Source organism: Lethenteron reissneri, chromosome 25 (assembly GCF_015708825.2).
Source record: "Lethenteron reissneri isolate LAM-NWPU_2019-01 chromosome 25, ASM1570882v1, whole genome shotgun sequence".
Taxonomy (NCBI): Eukaryota; Metazoa; Chordata; class Hyperoartia; order Petromyzontiformes; family Petromyzontidae; genus Lethenteron; species Lethenteron reissneri.
The window spans coordinates 10164767-10192627 of record NC_083803.1 but is presented as its reverse complement, the minus strand read 5'-3'; the positions used below and the strand labels follow the sequence as shown (position 1 = coordinate 10192627).

Here is a 27861-nt window from a genome sequence, read left to right as displayed (position 1 = left end):
CATGATGTAAATGTATTTGTCCTTATCTTTAACAAGTGGTACTATATTGACTTAGAGCGTGTTTGTTACATATTTTGGAAGATTCGAATGTGATGATATGCCTTATACATATATATATGTGTGTAGATTGAAATGCATTTCCACGTAAAAGTTTAGAATGCTTTTATCATTAGAGGGAATATCTTTGGCGAGGAATGGAAAATATATAGAATTGTGAAACCAATTTCCCGTGTATGCATTTAAGTGACATTCATTTTGTGTTTTTTCCCAACAACTATTCTAAACCCGCAAAGTGTGCAGCATAAATTGTTCCTTTAATGACTGCAACAAAGGTACCACAGAGCAGACTGGATACAGATTTCCAGGCTGAAACCCCACAGAAAACTAGATTGGCTTTCCCTTATCTTAGCCAGACACCAGAGTTATTCTGTGTGTGTGTGGGCGTTGAGCTCCTGAGGATGATGGGGTTGTCATGCTTACTGGTTGTCCAGCAAAGAATGTTTATTCAGCGATGCACAAAACTAATTACTTTAGTAATTTGTTGAATAATGTAGCCATTCATGGCTCCGTTGCAAATGCACGCCAAGTTCTTCATGCTAACTGCAGTGCACTTATATTTCCTTCAATGTATCTAATTCAGATATGGCCAATATGTGGCCCGAAATGTGGAAATATTCAAAAGCATTTTTATTCACATGTTAAATAGGTTGCAGATGCTTTATGTGCGATAAAGGGTTTAATTTAGATATTGTCTTCCATGGTAACCTAGAGGGCAGTGTTTGCATACTGAAAGTGTATTTATTTTAAAAGCTGTAATGTAGCAAATTGCATGTGAATTTGATTGACTCATGGAGAGCCTCATTTCTTTGCTCACTGATTGTAAAGTATCTACAAAATATACGCTATTGTACTAAAACCTCCATAAAATTTGTATTGGCGAGAAATTATATTTTCTTTTTAAACCTTTCAACGCTTAAGCCCAATGCTTTACACTGTATTACAATATTCCAAACACATGAAGCCATTTTGCCTGAAATCAAAATGTAATTGGTGTGAGCTGTGTTATTATAAGACATTTAGGATGATTAAACGTTGTGCTACTCATGAAGCCCATTGCCATCCTGAAAGAACAGTAAATCTGCATCCACGCGTGGTCTTCACAACATAATTTAGTGTACAGTTCTGGGACTAGACAAGTATTAATTTGGAAACATATCTCGACAGAAGCGGTATCGATCATCGATTGTGCATGTAATCCTAATCACGGGCAGGATCTCCTATCAAACACAACCGGATAGGGATAATTAGTTGCAACGTTGCATGGCCTCTTACAGCTTTCCATTGGCTGAATGAGCATGCGGCCGCGTGGAGTTGTTGGAGGAAGAAAGAGAGGGGGGGTGTGGCCCGGTTGGTGGCATCTTGTGTCCGACGTGCGTGCTTGCGTTTGGAATATATAAAAAAAAACACACAACGGCATCGTGGCTCCGCTGCATTCATCCTGCAAAGCGCCCTGTGCCGTTGAAGACGTGACGCCTTTTACACTTGCAGCGCAACCACCGCACGGGGGCCGCTGTGCCGCGCCGTGCGAGGCCGTGGAGCTGAAGCATCGGGGCCCCCCACCACCCCACCCTGAAGCACCGGGGCCCCCCACCCCACCCCCATTGGCCGCCGCCGCATCTGGGGCGGGCAGGGCGAGGCGAGAGAGAGAGAGAGGGGGCGAGGCGGTGATCGCTGCGCAGATTTGCGCTCTCTCACCCACCCACCCACCCCCCCTTCTCGATCGCCCTGCCGTTTCTCCACTCGCCGAGGTTTGCCGGAGCTGTTGTGGTGACGGGAGAAAAACAGCAGCAATTCCCCCCCCCCCCCACACTCTTCCCAACCCCCCTTCCTATTCCTTTCTCTCTACACTAACCTCTCTTACCATCTCCATCTCCACCCCCGACTTCTCACAGTTTTGTGTGTGTGCGTACGCGCGCTCTCGCACAAGCGTAAGCACCAACATGTGGGGACACGCCGATGCGGTTAAACAATTTGCGCCTCGAAGGTAAAAGCTGATAACGAAATTGGGAAATGCTGAAGACTGCGGCGGCGACGACGGGAACGCTGGTGGTACTGTGGACAGCGGCAGCAAGAGCCGAGTGAAGGAGGTTTGAGAAGCCCCTCGCGTGAAGACGGCAAAAGCATCTCTCCGTGTCACTCTCCTACCCCCTGTTGTCGCAGACTTTGTGCTGACTGTGGTAGTAGTGGTCTGCTGTCGGATTCTCTGCTGCTGCTTCTGCTGCTGCTTCTGCAAGCCTGCTGGGGCTGTCGTGTCGCGCTCGTCTCTCGCTGCGCTCGGCGGAGTGGCGCGCGAACCGATGGGAAATTCTCGTGCGTAAAGGACCCAAACATCCGCAACCACCGCCAGCTCGCTGATCTCAACCCAGCCTCAATGTTCCTCTACACAGGTAAATAATGTATCTTGTCTGCATCTTCGCCGCCAATGCAGCAGCAGCATCATTATAACTGGCACGATTTCAATGCCCAAAATGTATTTTTCCCATGGAAAATAATGTTCACGCATGTACATTATTTTTTTTGTCGAGATGATTGCGTGTGTTTTTCGAATGTATATATTGACTTGGAAGAAAAATGTTTGCATTCAGTTTGTGTTTGTTTTGTGGTGGAGCATGGAAATGTTTCAGTTTTCTTAAAGTACCCGCATAAATTGTAAAAAAAAAAATATATTGTCACGTGTGGATATGTTTGGGAAATATGGCCTAATCATTGGTCATGGAAAATATGTTTTTAATTCTAAAATAAATAGAAAGATGGCTGCATATTTTACAAAGGCTTCTATTTACGTATTCAATGTCAAATAGGTCAATACATGCAACTATGAATGATAATCCTGAAAATGGCTGGTGCACTTTGCTTCAATTGCAAATGCAAAGCATAGACCGATAAAGCCCTTTTGGGAAAAGCAAGATTTTGTGATCGCAACATACGGCCGTGCCGTAGTCCTCCGAGAAATTAATTGCAAATGGATGTTTTTTTTCCAGGGATGTTTCTGTCAACACAGTTGTGTTTTCAAATAAACAGAAAAAAATTATCTCCAAATGAGATCATTGTGCTTAAGCGCTTACGAAGACCACATTGAGCAGGGGTTAATATATCGGCCGAATACAAATCTGCAGACCATTATCACATGAAATATCAATAAACTGAAATTTACATATTGTGGTGTTGCTTGCATGTGGTTAAACATGGTTCTGATTTAAATTATAAAAAAAATTGTCACAAATTACCCCACAACTCAAAACGGCCACTTATTTATTAAACTTGTGCATGATCCGTTCATCAATGTTTGTCAAAAATAGCACATTTCCCCCTTAAATTGTGTTGGTAATGAATGCTTTTAGCTTTTGTGCCTGGGGTTATAAATCCTAAGATGGCATGTTCATAAGTTTAAGTGAATACAATATAGCTTTTGGTTGTTTAAGATAGTTAATTTGCCCATTGAATATAAGCTGATAATCTTTTTTATTGTTAACACTATTTATAGTGACCTTCCCATGATCGTTTAGGATGAGGAAGACAATTAGCTTGGCAAAGTGCGTTGATCCATACTTAATTGGCTACATATGATTGTATTTACACTTTCAGGAATTCTAGATACTGTACCTGGATCCACTAAAATTCCATATTCCACCACGCAACATACTCATAATAATGCATACTACAATTTCAACAAAATTTAATTCGATAATACTCCACACAATGTGCATATCCTTGTAACCCATTGCATACGTGCCAGATTAGTGTATGGACAATCACATGCTGAGCACCAAGGAAGATTTTGGGTCATCTCTTGAATATAATCTGTCTCTGTCCTTGCTGCATCCCAACCCCTTCTCTCCCTCGTATATCATTCGTACTCCTATGAAATAACGTATGATACTCGATGTTTGGTTTATGCTTTACTTTCATGGAAAAAAAAATAAACAAGCAATGTATGTTAGCTATGCATATAATGCTGACATCTACATTTAGAGTGGTGGCACAGTAGTTAGCACACTGCTATCAACCTGACAATTCCCAGCCATGTAGTCCATCAGACCAGCCAAGATATATCATTTGTCGATGCCCCTTGAGCCCTAAGGTGGCGTAAACTTTAGCCGTTCCAATTCCTTTATATGTGGCCAACAACAGTGAATTATGCGGTAACCATTTGAAATGCGTGGGTTATCAAATAATTCACTCGCATTGGCCACATATATAAATCGTTGCTGCTCACGTTTTGCTACCTTTTATACGTCATAGACTGCCAATATGCCCACCAGCTTACAAACCAGGCTACAGTCTACATTATAGACTGCCAGTACACTCACCGAGGTTAAGAACCAGGCTACAGTCTACATCATAGACTGCCAATATGCCCACCAGCTTAAAAACCAGGCTACAGTCTACATTATAGACTGCCAGTACACTCACCGAGGTTAAGAACCAGGCTACAGTCTACATCATAGACTGCCAGTACACTCACCAATGTTAAGAACCAGGCTACAGTCTACATCATAGACTGCCAATATGCCCACCAGCTTAAAAACCAGGCTACAGTCTACATTATAGACTGCCAGTACACTCACCGAGGTTAAGAACCAGGCTACAGTCTACATCATAGACTGCCAGTACGCTCACCAATGTTAAGAACCAGGCTACAGTCTACATTAGTGTTTTTTTTGTTGTTTCTTATTTTTTTTATTAACTTTATTTGATTATTATTTTTCTATCTACGTGACTTTACCGAAAGAACCAAAGAATACCTTTATGCGATACCGATTTCTGCTCTTGTCCATGGACTAATGTCTAACACCGGTGACGAGTGATATTATGAACCGGTCTTGAGAATCTGTCTTCATCAAACCGCACTGACTAGCATCGTGAAGAATGATCAAACAACCATGACTGCAATGCACCGGGAGGCCTTCATCCAGCAGTGGATTGATAAAGGGCTGCAGATGTTGACATATGTGACCAGTTTTTCTGACGTCTAAACTGTTGATAGTGTTTGTTCAGTTATCAGCCATAATTATAGTAATTAGTAAGACATCTATAAATCCATTTCATTAAAATGTTGCAATCACATGTGGTCAATTTCAACTCTAATTTACATTGATGGGGGCACTATAGAGAGATTGTAGAATGTTGGGGGTAATTGTTCTCACTCATACACTGACAGCAGAAATGTACCTCCGTCAAAATGTAATGCGTATATGCGCACAAGAAAAGCGTGTATACGCCACCCTTTAGATTTCTTCAGACGGTCACGTTTTTCAATCATTTTTGATAACAAGCTGTAAGATCACGTTGTCAGTTACAGGATGACCGTATACATTTCATTTCACATTACTCTGGAGGCGACCCACGCAAATCAATATATCACAGCACCCTAAGTAGGATGCAGCAGCTCTTGAATATGTAGTCGATTGTGTCTGGCTCGACAGTAACGACCACAGCTCGTGGTGTTACTTCATCGATGATGCGTCGGTGTACAGTATCTTGCTCCTCTTCTTAACTGGCACTCTGGGGGTCACGTCTTTGTTAAGGCTCATGACAGTAGCTATTTATCAGCACGGGGACCTTCAAGTGCGCTAAAAAGAAAGAGACAAAACAAGAAAAGAAAACAAGGCTGGTCATTTGTCAGCTAGACTGCTCAATCTTACAGGGGCTTTGTGTGTGATGGGTGGACAAGCGTAAAAGATTCATTGCCTTTCTCCCCCTCACTCCCGCTCCCCAACATCAACAGAATATGGTGGATACTCGGCCTCTCCTGCTATGATTCATGGGTGAAGCCTTGTTTCTTTCCTTCCAAATATCCGAAGGACAGTCGAACATTATTGTCACGGCAGTGTACCTTTGTAGCTTAATTATGCAAATTTCTTCCCACATTGGAACAAAGCTTCACATTCTCCTTATAGGTAAAGGTGCAGTCCTTCACTTGTGTGCTTACGCCACCACTGGTGGAAGGGTCTCCACTAGAGGGCGCTCTAGAGAGCCCCCCTAAAGGGCATTTTGGCCTACTCTTTCACCATGGCCAGATGGCTTGAGGAGGTGACAGTACCCACACTTTGCTGCACCACACATGACCCTCTTCTTGGTTCTTTCGGTAAAGTCACGTAGAAGGGAAGTAATAAAATAATAAAAATAAAACATAATAAAACAATTCTCACGACGTTTCGGCTACAACGCAAGCAGCCGCCTTCCCAGTTGAACGACTAACCCAATTATACCACTGGGTGGACAGGATGATTTAATTGAAGTACCATTTTTTGCAGAAAAATATTAATCGTTTATTTCTAAATAGCTTTCAGCTTGATATAATAAAGTGGAAATTGGCGTGGGATTTTTTTTGTAATTGTATTACTACATATATTAATACGCCTATGGGTCTCTATGTAGGTCTATATCATGTACGTGTATGTAGGTGAGTCTCTATATGTGAGTCCGAGTCTGTAAGGATAGAGAAGAGATACAAAAATAACCAAATGGAAAAATACAACACGATCAGCAATGGGACTAATGGCTCAGAATAAGATGGAAACTTATGAATGACTAGCGATATGGATTTAGTGCATTTTAAAGTTTGCCTGATTGTGAAATTGTATAGATGGTTGACGAGTACGGCCTCATATTGGAGGACCCATGAGGGCAGCCATTTCTCCAAAGGCTTTAGTAAACAAAAGTAATTGCCATCTGAGTTTCATTTTGCTGCCCACCACAGTCAGGCCAATGCCTCCGATATTAACACCATAGCAAGAGAAAGACAAAACAAAAGTTTAAAATAATTGTAAACCTTTTTTTGCCTGCTCACAATGTATTATGTAAAGAAAGAATGACTGCTTTAAGGATTTACCAGGTTGAAGGCGTTCAGCAAATAAGTATTGAATTCATTGAATTATATACAGAGTACAATATTATACAAGATAATGGCATGCTAAGCAGTGTGCAGTAATTTTTGGAGTAAATATGTCTTCTTCCATTTAAAATGTGTTAATATTTGTACATTAATTAAACAGCAAATCTGCATGATTTATATAGTTTCCATATGCACCTTTACACCAAGGATCACATTTGTATGGAGGAACGGTAGCTAAAACAGTTTGAGAATAAAAATTAGTTTTCATACGACGCAATAACACATTCCAGCTGGCTACATAAACACAGCTGCTTTCATTTGAATTACACGTGTTTTATTTGTAGACTTGTAAATGCAATGCATTGTGAAGTGTGATTTGTGGGTGTTAAAGATAAAACTGGCTGTATTCATTCTGGTGATGTGGAAGAACAGTTTTTTCACAGTGCTGCGAGTGCTTCACATTCAGTGACAGGTTAAATTAACAAGTTCGTACGTATATAGAGTACTAAAAATATACATTGTTATATTTTTTAAATCACAAGGACTTAAACAACATTATGGATGCTGCGTGGTAATAGCACACTTGAGTTGCAATCCAGAGGTCGCAGGATTGATTCGTTATCCCAGCACCTCCTTAATAGAGGCCCTTCTGCCGGCAAGGAGTAAGCAAGCAATTTCAGTGCTGCATCCTGTACCTTTTACCACACCTCTACCACAGACAGCGAAATAGATGTCAATGTGTTATTTCACAATCTTTCCCAACCAGAGGGGCTCTTTCGAGCTCCATCTAGACGAAGCCCTTCCACCAGTGGTGGCACGAGCAATAAATTGCAGGGCTCGACAATTACCTTTTAAAATGGCATTGCAATGTAATATGGAGCTGATGTTTGAAGTCAATACTGACCTGAGTTGGATAGTTTGAAGTAGAGATTTAATTGCATAAGTGCATGGGAAAGAACAATGTTCTTATGCAAATGATCAAAGGGAAAAACAAACCGACTAAGCAACTATTTTTACTTCACGTAATGAAACCAATACAACCAATTGTCTGGTTTGTCTTGTAAACAAACATGGGATTTAATATGACAGATCAATATAGGAGCAGTTCCACTTCTAAAAGATTGATTTTTGTAGTGAAAATTTCACTTGTCATTGAAAACAACCCCTTTGAAAATACCAGTGACAGTGAAAGAAAATGTTTTTTGGAATGGTGTGGGGACCATGTAAGGGGAAACCATGATTTGTGAATAATAACAATACATATCACAAACTGGTTAAATAATTAATGGTAAGTACTGAATGAAGTTTGTGAAGTTTTGCAAGTGGCCCTTTCCATATAACCATGAGCAGTGGACAGCATGAGGCCCAAGAAAGAAAAGCAAAAGCCCAAGGCCCCAAGTAGATTAAGGGGTTCCAGATTTATGAGAGAAATGTGTCCAAAAATATGATCTCAAATTCAAATCCTAATAAACGTAACATGCTAATTAACAATTAGCATATTGATGATATATAATCTCATGTCTATCTCTTCTCTTATCTCACTACATCTATATTGTCGTCTACATTTCTTTTGCCTCACTGAATCGACAGGGTGGCCCAAAAATCAGGAAATGTCGGTGTAGTATATTTACTTCAACAAATCACAGGGTTATTTCTTTTTTTTACAATTCAAACTGACTTTCATTAACATTAATGCGTGCATACTATTTTATTTTTAAATTAATTCAGGACTTTTTTGTTTAAATTACAGCTGCCTTCTTTAGTATACGAAAAAAGTAATTGAACTTGGTAATTTTTAGTCAGTTTTCTTTCCATTTTTAAATGTCATCTTAAAAGAAAGAAGAAAATGTTATATTAATAATGATTATAGATCAAATATTAACTTAAAGAATACACGATTATGTTTTAATGCCATTGTTAAAATAAACAAAATAACCCCATGTGTCTTGTCTTTTTGTCCTGTCAACATCTCTCCTGTCATATCACTGGGATTTTATAAATTAAAAAGGTGTGGGGGGGGGGGGGGCGCAATCGGCTATCACCACCACGTCTCTGGGTCTCTCCCCCCAATGTCTGATTACGCCAAACGCTGCTGGGTACCAATACCAATCTTAGTGGCCTGTCATGTTGTTATCTTTGCATGCTCGACATTAGTGTAAAATGATGCATCCATCTGGCAACAATCCTAAAGGAATACATTCAGGCAAACAGAGAATATGTCTCCCATTATTTTGGTTCATTACTGCTGTTATCAATGTTAGCGCTCATCGGAAGGAGTTTGCTAGATCACCTCTGCTGCCCTGCTTATCTGGAACGCCCTTCCCCCCAGCCATCCGTGGTGTCAACTCCTTGCCTTTGTTTAAGTCAAGGCTGAAAACCATTATTTTCCTCTGCCTATGAGCGACTCTTTCTCCCGTAATTAAATACGCATTTTATCCCCAGGACACCCATGTTCTTTGCAGCATCTTGAGATAGTTGAATTTAGATGCTATATACATACAAATCATATGGATAATTATATTGTATGCATCTGTCACTGTATAATACATTCTCAACGTGCATGTTAAATACAATATGTAAATTAAATACAGTAGTCGAGAGCACGTCTATCGGCTGAATGAAACCTAATGAATACCTTGTATATCATGGGACCTCCTTTGCCAGTACCAAAAAATTATCAGAGTATTGTTTTTTGTTTGCATTTGACTGCAAGTATTGTGATTAATGTAAGCATGATTCCTTGCAAAAGGTGTCAGTTTTGTTGCCAGAAAAAAGGGGAAAACCCCTATTAGAATACCTTGTATAGTTGGTATTATTTTAGCATTTTAAAATGTATCAACCATGGTAATTCCACTACTGGATGAAGGCCTTCCCAACGCGTTATCATCTCAGTGCCTCACAATGTGACAATACCGACTATAATTACCTAGGAATGCCCTTAATGCTCGTGACGTCACTCCACGTCGACCAGCCCCCTTCATTAATATTCATGAGCCGGTGACGTCCTCCAAATGGACACCCTCCCACACCTCATTAATAGTCATGAGCGGGTGACGTCACTGTACTCTTCCCCCCTTCACTAATACTCATGAGCAAGTGACTTTACTCCACATTGAACAGCCCCCCTCATTAATAATCATGAGCAGGTGACGTCCTCCAAATGGTCCCCCCCCCATTATTACCTACCATAATGAGCCAAGAATGTCAGTGTGCATCGCTCGTGACGTCACTCCACGTCGACCAGCCCCCCTCATTAATTATCATGAACAGGTGACGTCCTCCACATGGACCCCCCCCCCTCCATTCAAAATAATTAGCGGGTGACGTCACTCCACATGGGGGGGGGCCGAGGCGCCTCCTCCCCCCTCCTCAGCGTCAACTCACAACCCTCACTACAAAGGCAGAACCCTGACGTCACGCGGTCTCCGTAACGCTCTTGAGACCTCAAAGTAAAAAGGACATCATGATGAACAAGGGATTATAACCTTTAAATTAAATAGGTCTGTGTCACTGCACCCTTACAAATTGCACACGCGTTAATGCAATGAATATAACGTCGCAGGTCTGCTTTTCACTTGCAAGTTTCAGATTTACTGCAATACACCCGTACTTGGACGGGCAAAAGGCTAGTCCTTCTGCACCAGAACTCTGTCTCAACACTGGACAGGCATTTGGCTGCCACTCTGGCATTAGCTTTAAGCTAAACTGAAACGACTCTATTTTTATTTGATCAGGTAAGGCCCACTGAGCTATGTAGCTCTTTGTCAGTAGCGAGCTGGCCACACATGATAGATGCTCAACGATGTAGCTTATCATGTGGAAATTTAAAGCAGCCAAATACTCTAAACAAATTTTTCGAAATGTGAAGGGAAAAACCGAAGGACCTGGAGAAAAATCCACGCGACCACAGGGAGAGCATGCAAACTCCAAATATACAGGCATCACAGTCGGAATCGAACCCACGACCTCCTGTATACCAGGCGAGGTAATTAACATTTCACGACCGTGGCGCCCCAACTTTACTTCAACGACCAGCCATTGTCCCTTGCCCACATACTTATCTTAAAGGTGATGTCTCTAATCCACGTCTTTCTCCTTGTGTTTCTGTAGTTCTAACTATGCACATTTCTATTCTTCTTTGCACACTTTTCAGATGTTCCATTTTCTTTGTCGATGTGAATGTTTTGGATCCATGTGTTGTTAACATGTAATACACTCTGATTAAAAATGTTCTTTCGACATTGGTGTCTTGAATTTTATTACAAAGTGCAGTCTTCCAAATTTGAAGATATTTGTCACAGGAACACAAGTGTAAAACACGCCGGAGTATGTATACATAGGACAGTTATTGAAGGCTGGTTGGGATCAAAATAGTGAAGTAAAAATGTGGACGAGACTAGGTATGAGTGCTTTTGGAAACTTCAAACTCATTATTCTTGGTTCTTTCGGTAAAGTTACGAAGAAAGGAAATAATAAAATAATAAAAATAAAATAAAATTCTCACGACGTTTCGGCCACAACGCAAGCAGCCGTCGTCGGGTGAAGAAACAAAGCTGCGTTGTGGCCAAAACGTCGTGAGAATTTTCTTTTATTATGTTTAATTTTTATTTATTTATTATTTCCCTTCTACCTGACTTTACCGAAAGAACCAAGAATATGAATCCCTGCAGTCACGAAAGCTTTAAATCTAAATTCTAACTCATTATTCACTTATAAATGATGTTGATCCCTGCCCCTTCTGGACATCTGTGAAACAAATCTTCATAGCTCATCAGATTCTTACAATCTAAAAGATTCTGATATGCATATCTGTAGGTTTGGCATCAAATGAAAATCATGCTTATCATTTAATTTAAAGTTTATGTTCTTTACTATCGTATCTTACAGATAGAGGTATCTTGTCACATTTGAACATGTAAACATGTTACGATTGTATAGTAAAAATGTGACCAATCATACATGACATGCTTTTTTCAAGACATGTTATCCCCCAATTTAATGTTTAGCAAATACATCGGAATACAGTAGGGCACTGTGGGAAGATTATTTTACCCCGCGGTGTATCTGCATAAATAGCTCCTCCCATCCATGCAAACAAGCATGGTTACATTTTGATCTAAAGCTTTCGTGACTGCAGGGATTCATAGTCTTGGTTCTTTCGGTAAAGTCACGTGACTTTACCGAAAGAACCAAGAACAAGCATGGTGAAATGCAGGCAATTTTGTGAACTTACCCCTATTGATGGGTAATTCCTGTTATCTGTGCTTGAGTGTGGATAATAGTGTGAATTACTCTTAGGTTCTTTCGGTAAAGTCACGTATAAAGATAAAATAATAAATTAAATAATAGCATACTACGACGTTTCGATTGCAACACAAGCAATCATCATCAGGTATAAAAGAAAGAAATAGCAACAACAATCTAACCAGAAAACTATAGACAAACATATAAGCAGACAGATATCACAAAGATACACAGAGAGAGGACACGCATCTTTATACGTGACTTTACCGAAAGAACCAAAGAGTAATTCCTGCAGTCACGAAAGCTTCAAATTAAGATTGAATAGTGTGAATATAGCACCGATTGTGATCACTTCAAGATGTTGCCTTCCTGTTCATGTATTGACGTTAATATCGTTCATTTAGTGCAGTGGCGACAACATCATGACGTTTCAGTGACAGCGTGATGATGATGGTCATAAGTCATTTTACTTCCTGTCCTCATCACGACCATCACCTCACCACCATCATAATCAACAGCAGAACCATCATAATCATAAATCATTAACAACATGCCTGCCATATTTTTTTTATGTCATGCCAAATGTAACCTTGTAGATCTGCTCTGCAATCTGTGTTTTCATGGACTGATCGAGTCCTCTTAGGGGCACTTTGGTGCAGATTCTAGGATGAATGTACTGCCACCACCAGGTGACTCCTGATCTTTGTGTCGATAACGGGAGTCACTTCCTGGAGAATGGATAAAAAGGAATATGCTTTAGTGTGGACAAGAGGAATTATCGACACGATGATAATACGAGTTTGCATATGTTGAGCTGGCATTGCTGATGCCTGAGTTTGCATCCAGACAGCCGCATTAAACAGGGTCCTACAGTATGAAAAATAAGAATAGGTTTTGGAAATAAAACAGGCGGTAAGATGTTCAAACAACAATAGGTACCTTTTGCAAGGAATAAAGTCTGCACTGCTTGTGGAAAAAAACGTTCAAGCAAACATGCTCTATTAATATATGCATTGTCTTTGAAATTGATTGGCCTACAGCAGCCTTCTTTGGTGAGACAAAGCTACAATGTCAGACCAGAGAATGCCACAAGGGGAACAGTAGAAAACCAATGCACGTATCAGGGCATTTATAGCTCGGCTTGAGCAGTTATATCTACGGCACCTTTTTTCCAGGATCAAAGTATGAAAAATAAGAATAGGTTTGTATCCTTTCTGGTAATAAAACAGCAAGTTGATGGTCTCAGCCAAGTCACCAATGACTGCACAATACATCACCTGACACTATTGTATGTACTGTATGACTATGAATTACACACGCACACGAAGAACATCATATTTTCTTTACATTTTGCGTAGCAGAAAAAATGTTTTAAATAAAAAAAAATACTGTGCTCGTACATGATGTATAAATAACCACTGCAGATAATGCATCTACTTTTTAGGTAAGAGATTGCTGTTATATACGTGGCAATGCAATTAAATTATGAATGATATGTTTTAATATCGTAAAGCTAAAGGAGAACAAGTTGATAAAGCTAAATTAGGTATTTTTATTTGAACTCAAATTGTTCTGTCATCACCTATTAATGCAATGTTGATGTGTGATTTATTCAAATTAAAACTATATTACAAAATGTGCATTATTAATTTCTAGCTTGTTTGCCCGTCCTAGGACGGAAGCTGTAATATTTACGAAAAAAATGCAATTGTATCTTGTCTAAATTTTATGGCAGTGAATCTTGCACGAAAGAATGCCATCCAACACTTCACTGCAAGTTAACTGTAGCACTGTATTAATGGCAGTGATTATTGCACAAAACTACGTCATAAAACACCACTTCATGTCACTGTAGCACTGTATATAACTGACCTTCAATTTGTTCAAATTCACTGCTCTGGTACTTTGTTCTCTTATGCTTTCGGTCACTGGGCTTGAAATAAATTGGAATTCGATAAAATATCTGGCAAATCACCGAGAAATGTCGATTTTACCATAATGTAGAAGCATAAATTAGACTTGCCTTTTTGTCTCAAGTGCTGAAGAAACAAAGACACCAAATCCACTTTGTTGCTGCGTAGAATTATTTATTAGATTCACTTTCAATAAAGAAACGTCAAACTTAAAGCGAATTTGCGAAAAAAAAGTATTTCCGATCGACCTTCTGCTTGAGTGTAAAAATCCACCCACTCATGAATATTAATGACGGGGGGTGGGAGGGGTGCGGCATGTGGAGTGACGTCACGCGTTACACACAAACCGACATTCTTGGCTCATTTATAGTAGTAATATGCAGACCAATTATAAATGTGTTATTTGACTTGTCCTGTGCAATTATAAATTGTGCCCATGATGCCTGTCCATGAGTGTTAAAGTCACTTGCCTACTGGATTCATATAGCAAGTAAAAACTAGGACGTAAACACTACATTTTTTTTGCAGTTAAAACCAAAAATACCTGTTGGTTTTCGTGCATTTGTTCATCTTGGTAAACTAAGCTGAGCTGCGACATATGGACAACTAACTACATTTATTTCAAACAAGATAGTTATTATTGTACTTATTTGATGTTTCATTATAAAACACAATTAAGACAATTAATGATTGTTAACGATTGTCATTGATTGTAACACGCATCACAATACAAATCACCAGCTGAGACGTGTGAAATAAAAATACAAATCTCCAGACACTGAGATATTATTATTGTTTCACTATTTAACAACCAGTTACCCAATCCCACAGTGGGTTGTAATCCAAATAGCTCATTGTCCTTGACCAAATATTTATGTTTCTACCTCCTGCCACAGCAAAAAAGGAATTTGTTTACAAAAAAAAAATCACAATTCAAAATGGTGGTAATTTACTCTTTTGAACAAATTTTATTAGACACAAACTGGTTCAACTGACAATTTGACAACGCATGTCATGGCCATGGAAAGATTTTCAGAGGCCCAGAAAAAAATGTCAACCGAGGTCCTCTCAGTCGTATGTGAGTTGCCGTCTTATTCTCTCCCGATCTCTCTCTTTGACCCTGACTCGTATGGTACCAATGTCTGTTCTGTCTAATGAACCTATATTATTTTGACTTTTTATCTGCCAATAATAATGTGGTTTAAGTCTAGGATCAGAAAATATCTATATTCTTACATGCGTATGCTATTGAGTCCATAAAAAAGCAAAGCCTTCTGTTGTTTTGGGATATCATATGAATGCAACTAAAAGACTAAATGTTCTTAAAGGTTATTTGAAAAATATTTTTTATATCACTATACTGATTGTGACAATTTTTTGGCAAATTCATAAGAAAGGGCCTCACCAAACGGCATCCATTATTACACCTCCCCAATCAGATGACCTGACTTTGTCTCTGTGTACCAGCAAGGAGATAACAGCAGCTATCCTTATCGTCTTGTACGACATTCATTAACTGAAATACAATGCCAGAGATCTCTGATAAGTGAGTTATTGCTGGAACTATATCTGCTGTGGCACCTTGTATAGATCCTGTGTGCCAGTGTTAACCTGTTAAAGCTGCTCTTTAGACATTCAGTTTCTGCATGCACTTTTGGAAATTCACAAGAGCCGATCTGGAATATGTAGGACCTGTCATACATATTTGCTGTAACTACCATTTAAAAACAAGATTCACAAGAACACAAGAGAGTTGATTGGAGAAAAATCACAGAGTTGGCATTCATGCTTAACTCTGGGCATGCACATTACATCCCCTTTGTCAACCCACTGCTGGGTGAAAGCCTCCATACGTATGCCTTCTAGGTCATGGGGGGTGGGGGTTGGGGACTGATTAGGGGTGGAGAGGGGGCTGGACCAGTACTGATATCACTTGCCACTCATGTTAGCCACGTCCAATAATTATCAAACTCGGATTGATGGATTCATAGTGAAGTGTGCTAATCACTGTTCCCTCCAAGAACATCGCTGATATTATTACGATTTACTGTACATAAATGGACATTTAGAGGTTTTAAGATATGTTGTCATGTTTTATTTTTAAAACTATTTCGTTTTGTGGAATCTTTCCGATTATATATATGTACGTGACTAATGCACATTTATTAACTCTGTGTTTTTCATTGTGTTCACACAGATTTTCTCACCTGATAAACAATGGAAACTGCCCAGCTCTGTTTCTTGGTTATTGGGCTGGTGGCCGCGTCCCTCGGATGCCCGACGCATTGCATCTGCCAGAACCTGTCACCGTCTTTGAGCACTGTTTGTGCTAAAATTGGGCTCCTCTTTGTCCCACACAATATCGACAGACGGACGGTTGAGCTGCGCCTGGGGGACAACTTCATCACGAGCGTGCGGAGGCAAGACTTTGGCAACATGACTCTCATGGTGGATTTGACTCTCTCCCGAAACACTATCAGCCAAATAGCCCCTTATGCATTTGCAGACCTGAGCAGTTTAACCTTCTTGCACTTTGACTACAACCGTTTGACCCACATTGGAAACAAAAGCTTTAAAGGCCTTTCCAACCTCAGGCACCTGATTATAAGCAACAACCAGCTTAGTGACATATCCGTTGGAGCCTTCGATGATTTTCTGATGTCCCTGGAAGACCTCGATTTGGCCTACAACAACTTAGAGAAAGTTCCCTGGGAAGCTATTCAAAAAATGACATCGCTGCACACACTGAGCCTTGATCACAATATGATTGATTATATTGAAGCCGGCACATTTTCACATCTTCACAAGCTCGCCAGATTGGATATGACATCAAATAAGCTTCAAAAGCTTCCCCCAGATCCACTTTTTACTCGCCTGCAGCTGTTTGCGAATAAGGGCATTCATCACACACCTCCGCTGGTTCTCAACTTCGGGGGCAATCCGCTGCACTGCAACTGCGAGCTGCTGTGGCTGCGCCGACTGACACGAGAGGATGACCTGGAGACCTGTGCTTCTCCACAGGCCTTGGTAGGCAAGTACTTTTGGTCCATCCCAGAAGAGGAGTTTGTTTGTGAGCCGCCACTGATAACTCGCCACACTCATCGCCTTCTAGTATTGGAAGGCCAGAGAGCGACGCTCAAGTGCAAGGCTATTGGTGACCCAGATCCCTGGGTCCACTGGATCTCACCTGATGAAAAGGTTATCTCCAACACCACCAGAACAGTCGTCCATGACAATGGCACCCTGGAGATTCTAGTTACAACTACGAAGGATGATGGAACCTTCACGTGTATCGCGTCGAATCCTGCTGGTGAATCCACAACCTTTGTGGAGCTTAGCATAATTCACCTTCCTCACCTGAGCAATATTACTCACAATGTTCACCCTGAGCCAGATCCAGGCTCTTCTGATATCACTGGCTCCACTAAGCCTGCAGCTAATGCGGCAAATAATGCCTCTGACACAAAGGGTTTTCAGAATCGGAGAGTGGCAGCATTGGATGTCACATCCAACTCCGCTGTGATCAAATGGTCTGCCAGCAAAATGCTTCCCAGTGTACGGATGTACCAAATACAGTACAACAGTTCATCTGATGATACCTTGATGTACAGGTATGAATCTTCTATCATTTTGCATGAGATTAGTCCGTTGCCGCAGTTTTCATTGTGACATGAGATGCATCACACAAAGAAGTACAAGTTCACTCTTGAGCATGGTGGTTATTTGAGATAATTTAATATATTGGTACATTGCTTGCTTTAATGCAGTTTCTCAGGTTCACTTTAAAACAAGTCAAAACATTAAACGCTTGCAATTACTGCACGTAAAAAGACTGATGATATGTATCACAATCAATAATATAATACAGTGTAACAAGTTAAAGAGCTAAAGGTTATTAAATTATTATCATTAGCAGCCATGGTCAGTCTGCTGCTGGAATAAGGATTCCCAAAGTCACTACCATCTCTCATGATCCTGCGATGTGATTAATTGCAAAAAAATAAATATTTTTGCAACATTGTATTCATTTTAGGATAGCTTGAGTAAATTAACCAGATTCATAATAAAGGTCTTTGGGTTAGATCGCGTAAGTATAAATGTGTCGTAACCTTCCATCACCCGACACAGTCAATCAGTAAGGGATTTGTCACATAAACAAAATGCGTCAATTCACAACATTTACAATTTGTACTCAAATTGTGAATTTTGTGGATTTACTCCCCAACATACCGGTGGGCTGATGTAACTTTTTGGCGCATGTTGTTTATGTGACATCCCTTACTGATTGTAGGGTTACGACACATTATACGTGCTCGATCAAACCCAAAAACCTTTATTCTCAATAATATTGGTTGTGAATGCCTACGTGTAAAAAAAAAACTACTCCAAATGAAATTGACTGGCTAACTGTTGCTGCAGAAATGGTCACAAATAATGCTCATATATACCATTAATATGTTAAATCACAACACAAATCAAATGCCAATGTGATTTTGTTGTGAATATTTTGAAAATATCTTGTCCAAATATTTTGGAATTGTTTTATCGATTGAAAATGTAGCAGAAAAGTGATGATTAATCATTCCTCCTCACGTATTTCTCTCCCGATATCTTTGCAAGTTCAAGTGAATCCTAATGGATGGTATTTTGGTGGAAAAGAGTACAAATTAAGGTTTCAAGGGGTCTTTTAATGGGAATGAGTATCGGTTTTAAAATCAGTGTACTTTCATTTCGCCATTTTCATGAATGGAAATGGGCCACCAAGGGGAAATGCTCACTGGGCATTTAAATTATGCAATTGAAATAACTATTCTCTTAGTATCACCGAAGCTCTTTTCAGTCAGCAGTTGGAATGCTATATTACAATATTCCATTTAATCGTCTGGATATTATTGAATTACTTCTGCATATAACTCATAACTGGTTTTACTTTTAAAAATACATATTTCAAACGTTTTTTTTTAATCCATAATCCCTTTTATTTTCACACTGTTTTTTTTTTATCTCATGCATCCACTTACATTCCTTATCACAGCACTGAGCAGGGCATTAGCTCATGCACTGGGCCACTTTTAATCCCAGATGCTTTAAAGCATGTCGCAATGTGTAATTATTAATGAGTCCAACATGATTGTTTTACCATACAGCTGATGTATGTGCAGTTTAGTAAGTGATGCAAAGGGAAAACATCACAACTAGATTTTGATGGGAAATATGGCTTCATGCATTGATCACCATTTTATACAATCATATAATTGAGGTTAAGCATGTTATTAATTTAAACAAATTTGGCCTCATATCTGCCTCCACCTGATGTATTATATACATTTGATAACTTACTGCCCGCGCCTTCACAGGGTTATTTAGCTGGACGTCTATGTGCCCCATCACAAATGGCATTGCTGCCAGAAAAACAGTTGACTGCATTTTTTTCAGAACCACTACGGAATATGTACTGCAATATACTACATTGGGAAATAAGCTTTTTTGACAGGTTGCCATAGCATTCTGTTATATATTGTAGCAATCATTTTGTGGTTTGGTGTTATCCATTGCAATCAATGGACTGACAGAAAACCATATAGCGAGGTTTACTGCTGTATTTTCTGAAGAATTGGCCACAAGACTAATACAGCTAGATGTTACGTTTTTATTCTGCCATATAACAGGCGTATGAAGCAGGCTATGCGAATAAACTGCAAAGGAAAAAAAAACACCTGGCATGACTCCATATTTCGTTACTATAGAGCTGCTGATTAGGCCATTTTCACTGAAAGGACCTCCTGAGGGTTAGACCCTTTTGCCTTTGGCACATAGGCAAGTCAAGATGTCGATCGTGTGACGTAGCACCAAGTGACCTAGAAGCCTTGTTCGAGGCCGTATGGTGCCAACTTTAAAACATATAATTTTTTACAGTCAAGCATTTCCCATGAAAGCATGTTATTGTTATTTTGAGTACAAATTTGTTGTATTTCTTCATATAACTAACCCATTCAAATGAGGTCACTCCAGTCAGTGGCCTAGCATGGTTGGCATGGGTCCTGGCACAAGAAATAAAATTAAGGGGAGTCTCTTGTCCAATTTCCCCCCCCCCCCATCTCCTGGGCCTGGCGCCTGGGCCCCGATGCAGTTGCACCATCTGCATGCTCCATAGCGACTACACCCCATAGTTGCACTTCATAGCTGTAGTCCGTAACCCAATTCCTAGTGAGTACGAATAATGTTGCATTATGCAACACAGCAGTGGTAAAAGTGCAAGTGCTCATAATGAGTGTGTAGTCCATGTTTGTCCTTTTATAATCAATAAGTTGGGAAATGCCACTTGGTAAGAAAGGTGGTGATGGGTGGTATAAAGACAGGGTTGGTGGGAGCAACATGGATTTGCTCAAGGCTTCGTATCCATCCACTTTGCTCGTGTGACATGGAACAAGTGGTGGCTCATTGCAATAAAAAAATGAATAAGGCCGACCAGTCGTATTAGATTTTGATCAAATGCATTACACTATTAATGTATAGTATGGGAGATCTTATGTGCAGGGCGTGCGAGACCAAGTCAAAACGCATGACCTTGTTCTCCGATTTTAAGAAGTAAGATATTTAATAACATATTTAGTTGAAACAAATAACTCTTACAGTATTACATAGCTTTGACCCGAAACTTTTTTTTTTGAGAAATTGAAATTCACATTTGTTTCTAAAAGTTTTCTTTTTATATTAATTAACCAACAATTGTTGAATTATACTGGATTTAATGGCATTTGGAATGGGATTTTACATCTATTTTAAGGAGTTATTTTATGGCATCGTTCACGTGGTTCAAAGGTCAGAGCCGAGTTGGCAATGTTGAGACTTTTGCCTCAAACACAGGCTTCAGCCGCCTGTCATTAAACCAAGTTCTCAAGTGTCGTGAGTTGATGGTTTCAGCCCATATTCTTAGGTTTTTTTTCGGTAAAGTCACGTAGGTAAAAAAATTAAATTAATAAAAGTAAAATAAAATTAAAAAAAACACGACGTTTCGGAGGCAACACAAGCTTCCGTCTTCAGGTGGAACCGTCACGAATTACTGCATAAATAAAACTCCCATCACATAATTTTGGTTCTGCACTTAACTTGAATGCATTCCGGCTGAGAGAATTAAATATTAGTAATGCGATGAACACTGCTCTCAAATGCGGAGTGGGTCAGGAACGTGCTGCCATCTGCTGTGTGGACCACCTGTCAATTGATGGAAGATCACAGGTAGCTCGGTGATGTGCGCTGCTCTGGGCCGTTATTTAACAGAAAGACATACACTGTTCTTATTCTTTGGTTTTTTCGGTAAAGTCACGTACAAAGATAAAATAATCAATTAAATAATAGCATATGACGTTTCGATTGCAACACAAGCAATCATCATCAGGTATAATGAAATAGCGACATTATACCTGATGATGATTGCTTGTGTTGCAATCGAAACGTCGTATGCTGTTATTTAATTTATTATTTTATCTTTATACGTGACTTTACCGAAAAAAACAAAGAATAATTCCTGCAGTCACGAAAGCTCCAAAATTAAGACATACACTGTCCTTTGGGAAATCCAGTTTGATACTTAATCTCATGACACGATGCCAATAGCACAATTGGTGGGAAATAAATGGTAAAACTACTCTACTTTAAACTACTTTGTTCAAAAGAGGAGTTTTCGTAGTATTTTTTTTTTACGTGGCAAAGAGGATGCTATAATTCAATGTAACACAAACATTATTCAACCTCCGTCTCTTTTCCCTTTCAAACACTATGAACAATTCAAAAACATACTTTTATAATATAATTTATACGTTCATTTCTTTTCTTTTGGGCTTGCACACTTCAAATTTTACGTTCAACAATGTCATAGGCATTATACATTTAACATTATTGTCAAATGAATTATTCAATTTGTAGACATTCTAACTCAATCTAGCTCATGTGATCTTTATTAATAATTTAGATTTTTTTTTATCGGCAGTGTTCGTTCGACTATAAGTATGGAGTAATTAGAACATGATATTTGAATGTCACAAGTTGAGTACATTTTTTTTATATATTTTTTCAAATTTAAGAAAATTAAGAAAGTGATATTACTGCATGATACCAAACTGTTGAATACTGTGACATACATTAATTTTAGTGTTATGTACTAATTGATATATGGTCATATAGAACGACCCCATTACAAGTAAGGAAATCCTGCATAATAATTTTTCATTCTCTCTTGATAAGGTTACCAACGGTAATGCCATACAATAATTCCTTTATAATGTACAACAAGATGATTCTAATTATAGAGTACATCCTTTTTATTGTGCATAAATATTGTTTTTCAACACGAGCATCCAAGTGACATTACAGTTGTGCTGTTGTGCGTGTAACATTACAATTGCAATGTAGGTATGACACAGACAGAAATCTATAGACAATGCACTGCAGAATACTGTGCATTCATTTCAGGAACAATATTTATAATAGGTCTCTTCCCAAATGATGATTTACTGCAATGACAAGTTCCAGCAAATGGGACTTTGCTCCATTGGTACAATAATGCTGAGCGTCATGTAGGTGTGGACGCATTTTCCTGACTAGGCACATTTATTGTCTCTGACATACGGATTTGCATTTTGTAATTGTGTAAACTGTGATGCCCCACTTTTATATTTACGGGATTGGATATATTAAATACGTGTAAAATAATCAAATAGTGTTTAACAATCGTGATGTCCTGCTCTAATGAGCAGTGATGTCCTGCTTAAATGAGTGTCGATGCAGTGCTCACTTCCTGGATAGAGTGATGGAAATTCCACATTCCTATCGCGGGGGTGGTGAGTCCATCCATAGGATAACAACTTTTTATATCCCCCCCCCCATTTAGAATATCCATTTATACATTTTATTGACCCCGAAAGGATGATGATGGGCCCTCAACCAGGATTTCAACTGATAATGCTTCCAGTTGTTGAGCCCTTTGCTCTTCTGATGACCCATCTAGCCGGCAAAACAATAACTCGCAAAAATTTGAACCTGCAGTTTTCACTCAAAACGTTTTAGGTTATCTTTGTAAAAACGCGGGGGGGGGGGGGGGTGGGGGGGGGGTAAAGACGTCATAACTATAACTACAATTACCTAAAACTTCCATTACTGATCTCTACATAGTGCAGTGTAATTACCACGGCCTTGTTCAACTATTATAAGGATTATACTTTATATCAAAAAACACGTATGAGTAGGAAAGGAAATGTGAATGTGTGAAATCTCAGAGAAACATGTTTTTTAATCAAAAACAATAGCTGTTATGTTTATATTTTAAAATGTTTTTTAATTAGCCTCGGCAATAGTAAATAGTGGAATGTATCCTAATCATTTTAATAAACGCAATGATATACAGATGATTTTCACGTGGTATTCCATAGAACACTGCCATTAACGGTTGTGTTTATGTATTATACAAAAATTAATGCGCATTTTACATCAGCCAGGAAGAATACGGGTTGGTTAATTATTTCGGTATTCATTTTTGGTTTCATATTCTGCAAAAAATACTGTTTACCCTCCATACCATCTGTGTGACAAAAATGCAAATCCATGCGATTAAACTCATTTTATCTTCAGAGCTGAATTTTCTCTGCTGGAGGTAATTTATCTTGCCAAAACTCCTGAAAGATGTATTTATTGCCACCATTATCTTGTTTCTGACAATTGTGATTAACTGTTACTAAATCTCAGCCTCGTGTGGATCATACTGTACAAAGTTTAGGTTGACAACGGTGCCACAGTATTAATTAATAAAACAACCTTATTAGGCCTAATATTGTAATTAAGTGATAAACAATAATAATTTGGTCGGGATGGAACGCTGTATTGAATAAACAATTAATTAATTATGTTCAACTAATACGTTTTCAATATATCTAACGAATGCTATAAGGATTGATGGAATGCAACTCATAAGCTTTGTATGTAATTGGTGAAATTCTCCATGGCACCGATTAGAGATGCCACCATTTACCGCAGTGGTAAGAAAATAATATATTCTTGAAGCGAATTGTGATTGTGAATCATGACAATTCATCACATCGCCACAGCAGTGAATCATCCTACTTCTGATGTTGATATTTTCATGCACTTTAAAAACATACATTTGTTTACAAGTACAACAGGAGCATTATACATTGTTTAGCAAATAGTTTTGCTAGTTGATATAATTGTGTCATTTGACCCTTTTGAAACATTATTTAGTTAGTCTATGATTTATACTTTGAAGATGGATTTTCTTGTCATGATAAAATGTTTAAGGTATAAGAGATGCAATTCTCCCAGCCGCCATGGCCCCTTTCTGGGTTGTGCTGGAATTGCAGGACGCCCTAATGGTCCTTATCTTTTAAAGTGCCAATCAAGTGATGGCAGAAATACATCTGGTTATTGGCTGAATTAGCTAAAAATATTGTCATTGCAGTAATAAAGAATGCTAGTTGCACACACACCCTTATCATTAGCAATTCATTCCCGGATGTAGTATTTCCTGGAATGTGTAGGTTTAAGTATCACATTTTCAGGCCTAATGTGAGCTTAATTGCGTTATGTGCTGTGTGCCAGACAGATTGTGCACTTCAGTGGAGGTCGGGTTGCAGGATTGTTTAAATATTCAGTGGCCACTGGCTTTATTTAAAAAAAATATTATTACTGTATTATTATTAGTGCGGATTATGTTACGTAATGGGGATTATTTTATTTTTATAAATTCGCTAGAAGCTGCAGGGTGAAATATAAAACACTGGGACATTTCCTAAACATGGCCTCCAGCCTTGCACAATCCATTTGTGCCAGATTGCAGGAGCGCCTTTTGCTTGTCCCAGAAATCATTAATATTTCAGACCTGCTATTCATTATTTTAGTATTTTGCAAAATCAGCACTTGGCACTTAATCGTAAAACACAACAAGAAATGTGGCAATATAAACATGGAATTACAATTAAACCATCTGTACCATTTCGAATTTAACAACATTTTATAATTGTTGACATTTTGCACTTTGTTGAATTTTACATTTTAATTAATGTATGTCCATGATATTGCGAAGTTTGATGCTGATTTCATGGTTGTCTTGCGATGTTCTCAAATACTAAGGTAAAAAATGATTGCCATAAAAATACTGCAACTGTCATAAAATGCCATTGCATTCTGCTTTTGTCTTTTAGAATGCTGCCATCTTCAAGTAAGTCCTTTGTGCTCAACAACTTGCTTTCTGGTGCCATGTATGATGTCTGCGTCATGGCTATATACGATGACGTCAGTACATCTTTGACAGCCACCAGGCTTTTGGGTTGCATCGACTTCATCACTGAAGAAGAGTACATCCAGTGCTCCTCCATGCCAAGCCAGTTCATCGGGGGAACCATGATAATCGTCATCGGTGGTATCATCGTGGCCTCCTTGCTCGTGTTTATCATTATCCTCATGATACGCTACAAGGTGTGTGCCAATCCATCTGCCGGAAAGATCCCCGAGGTGCGCAGCGTATATGCGCCCACCCGAGAGATTCAGGGTTTCCAGGGAGAGCAGCAGCACCAGTTCAGCTGCAAGCTTATGGTGCAGGAGGAAGGGCAGCCTTCAAGCAGCGACTCCACACGAAGCCAGTCATCTGCCTCATGTCAGCCTGCCCCTGAGGGACAGGATTCTAATGCGCCAGCCCCGCAAAGCAATGTCGACGAGCCGGCCGCCCACAAGCGCAGGCGACGCACGAAGTGCAGACCCAAGCGAGATCCGCTGGGAAACGTTCAGCGCGACAAGCCAGACAACGTGAGCCACTCTAAGCACGCCAGCCTTGTTCTTCAGACAAAGCAGGCGCTGCTCTTGCATGGCTGGCCAGAGATTGCTCTAAACAAACTGGCCCGCACTCCGGCAATTTCTGGACCTAAACGTAGCTTGTCTCTGGATATCGGCATGTTCGCTCACACTGGGAAACCGGGCACTCGACCGAAGAGAAGCATCTCCATCAATGGCCTGGTTTTGCTATTTCAGGAGCTGGATTCTATCAAAAATGCACAGGATCAGCCTGAATGGATGCCAGAAAGCTCCGTCTGATGGCTGTCAGGCCAGAAACTGAAAATGCCCACAACATGCTTTGTGACAGCTTAGATGTCCTGAGTTTTCCTGCAAGCGATTATGTTCTTAAAGGTGTTTTTAAAGAAATCTATTGTAAGCTCTGATGGTCAGAGACTTAACACATGTAAACATTGTCTATTGAAATTTATCTTTGTACAATAATTTTACGTATTGTACGGAACTATTGGTGTAAAGCAATGCATCGTATTGAGTGCATTTGATGTGTACATATAAATGTGATCATTAATTACAAAAATCCCATTAAAGTGGTCAAACAAAATGGAACGCATATTGCACATTAACTTTCATTTTTGACTAATCTGTAATAAAGACAATTCTAAACATTAATTATCTGTCTGCTTTGTATTCAGCACTGTAGCAATGGTAGACCGGGATAAGGCACCCTTCAGACAGTGGTGGAGTTACTGCCAAGCCTTATTAAACTTTCAACTGGCGGCGCCGACATGCTTGTGATTAAATTTTCCAGTTTCCAGCTTGCTCTAGGCCTGATCCATATTTGGGTATGTTCAGTGGTTTGCTATTCGGGTTGGTGGTTCCCATTGTAAATGTGACCGATAGCTCGTCAGTAACTACAACAACATGCTGGCACATCTCTGGTGACCACGCTTGTGGTGAATTTTAACGAAACCTACATCAGATCAACAGACTTCAGAAAATGGGCATATAACCCAAAAATATTTCCATTATACACTAAAAATAGTGCTGTATAATCTCTCCATCAAATATTCAAATTGTGTTTGATTAAACACTTATCTGGATTTGGAGGTTAAACGAATTCAACTGGTCTAAGCTCTGCGTCAATGTATGGGGGAGCAAAATTGTTGTTGTCATATCAATATCGGTGCATTTGGTACAATGGGGATAAGTAATGTTGTTCTCAGAATCGCTGTGGTGTTTTACTATTGAATTGGGCAGCTTTTTTAATATATATAGACTCCTTTGTGAAGCTGATCTTTTTAAGGAAATCAATCACAGGCACAAGCAGAACAATTTACTACCATACCTGTACACCTGTCTCTACGATACATTGCAATGGCACAAGATTGAACAATGAAGAGCTGCTTAACTGAAAGAAGGGAAAAATACAATTTGTAAATTAGTGGAGCTGTCTTCTCCTATTGGACCGATTGCCTTCGGCCTGGCAGATGCTGACATTTCCTTTTTTCGGTATTGAATCCGGAACTCCGTGTCTGTACTTCCTGTCTGCGCACATCACCCGTGGTGTGAATATTTGGATAAAACTATCCTTTAAATGATGGAAGCAAAGAACATATTTGATGAATTACAATGAATGGTTGCAGCACTATTTTTAAGTAACAAAAACATTTGTTGATTTCGTTTGTGTGTCTGGTATTGAATGTTAATAATAAAGCAGATAAACACTTTGTATGTAAACTCCCCCAGGAGCTATGTGTGTGCTTTTTTTCTATGATTGGTTTAGGTGATCTTTATGATAAAAAAAAATATCACGTAACATATCGTCATTGTGGCATTGATACTGTCATATCGATGTGGATTTGAGGACCTAAAATGGTTGACGTGAGGATATTCTAGTAATATCTTATATGGAAGCAAATGTTGTTTGGGTTCGCATGTTGCGCTATGAACATCGTGGCCCGCGTTTAATTTCGAGTCACGGCTAATATCAGTGGTGAGTGATATCTG

General features: G+C 39.3%; 1 protein-coding gene across 1 annotated transcript; it reads left to right on the top strand.

Moving 5' to 3' along the window:
• Nucleotides 1-1871: 1871 nt before the first annotated feature.
• LOC133347181 (leucine-rich repeat and fibronectin type-III domain-containing protein 5-like) lies at nucleotides 1872-27595 on the top strand. The gene is made up of 3 exons (XM_061559236.1): nucleotides 1872-2447; nucleotides 16253-17666; nucleotides 25269-27595. Exons 2-3 carry the CDS (start codon nucleotides 16273-16275, stop codon nucleotides 26152-26154), a joined length of 2280 nt encoding a protein of 759 aa, XP_061415220.1. The 5' UTR covers nucleotides 1872-2447; nucleotides 16253-16272; the 3' UTR covers nucleotides 26155-27595.
• The last annotated feature ends 266 nt before the right edge of the window (nucleotides 27596-27861 follow it).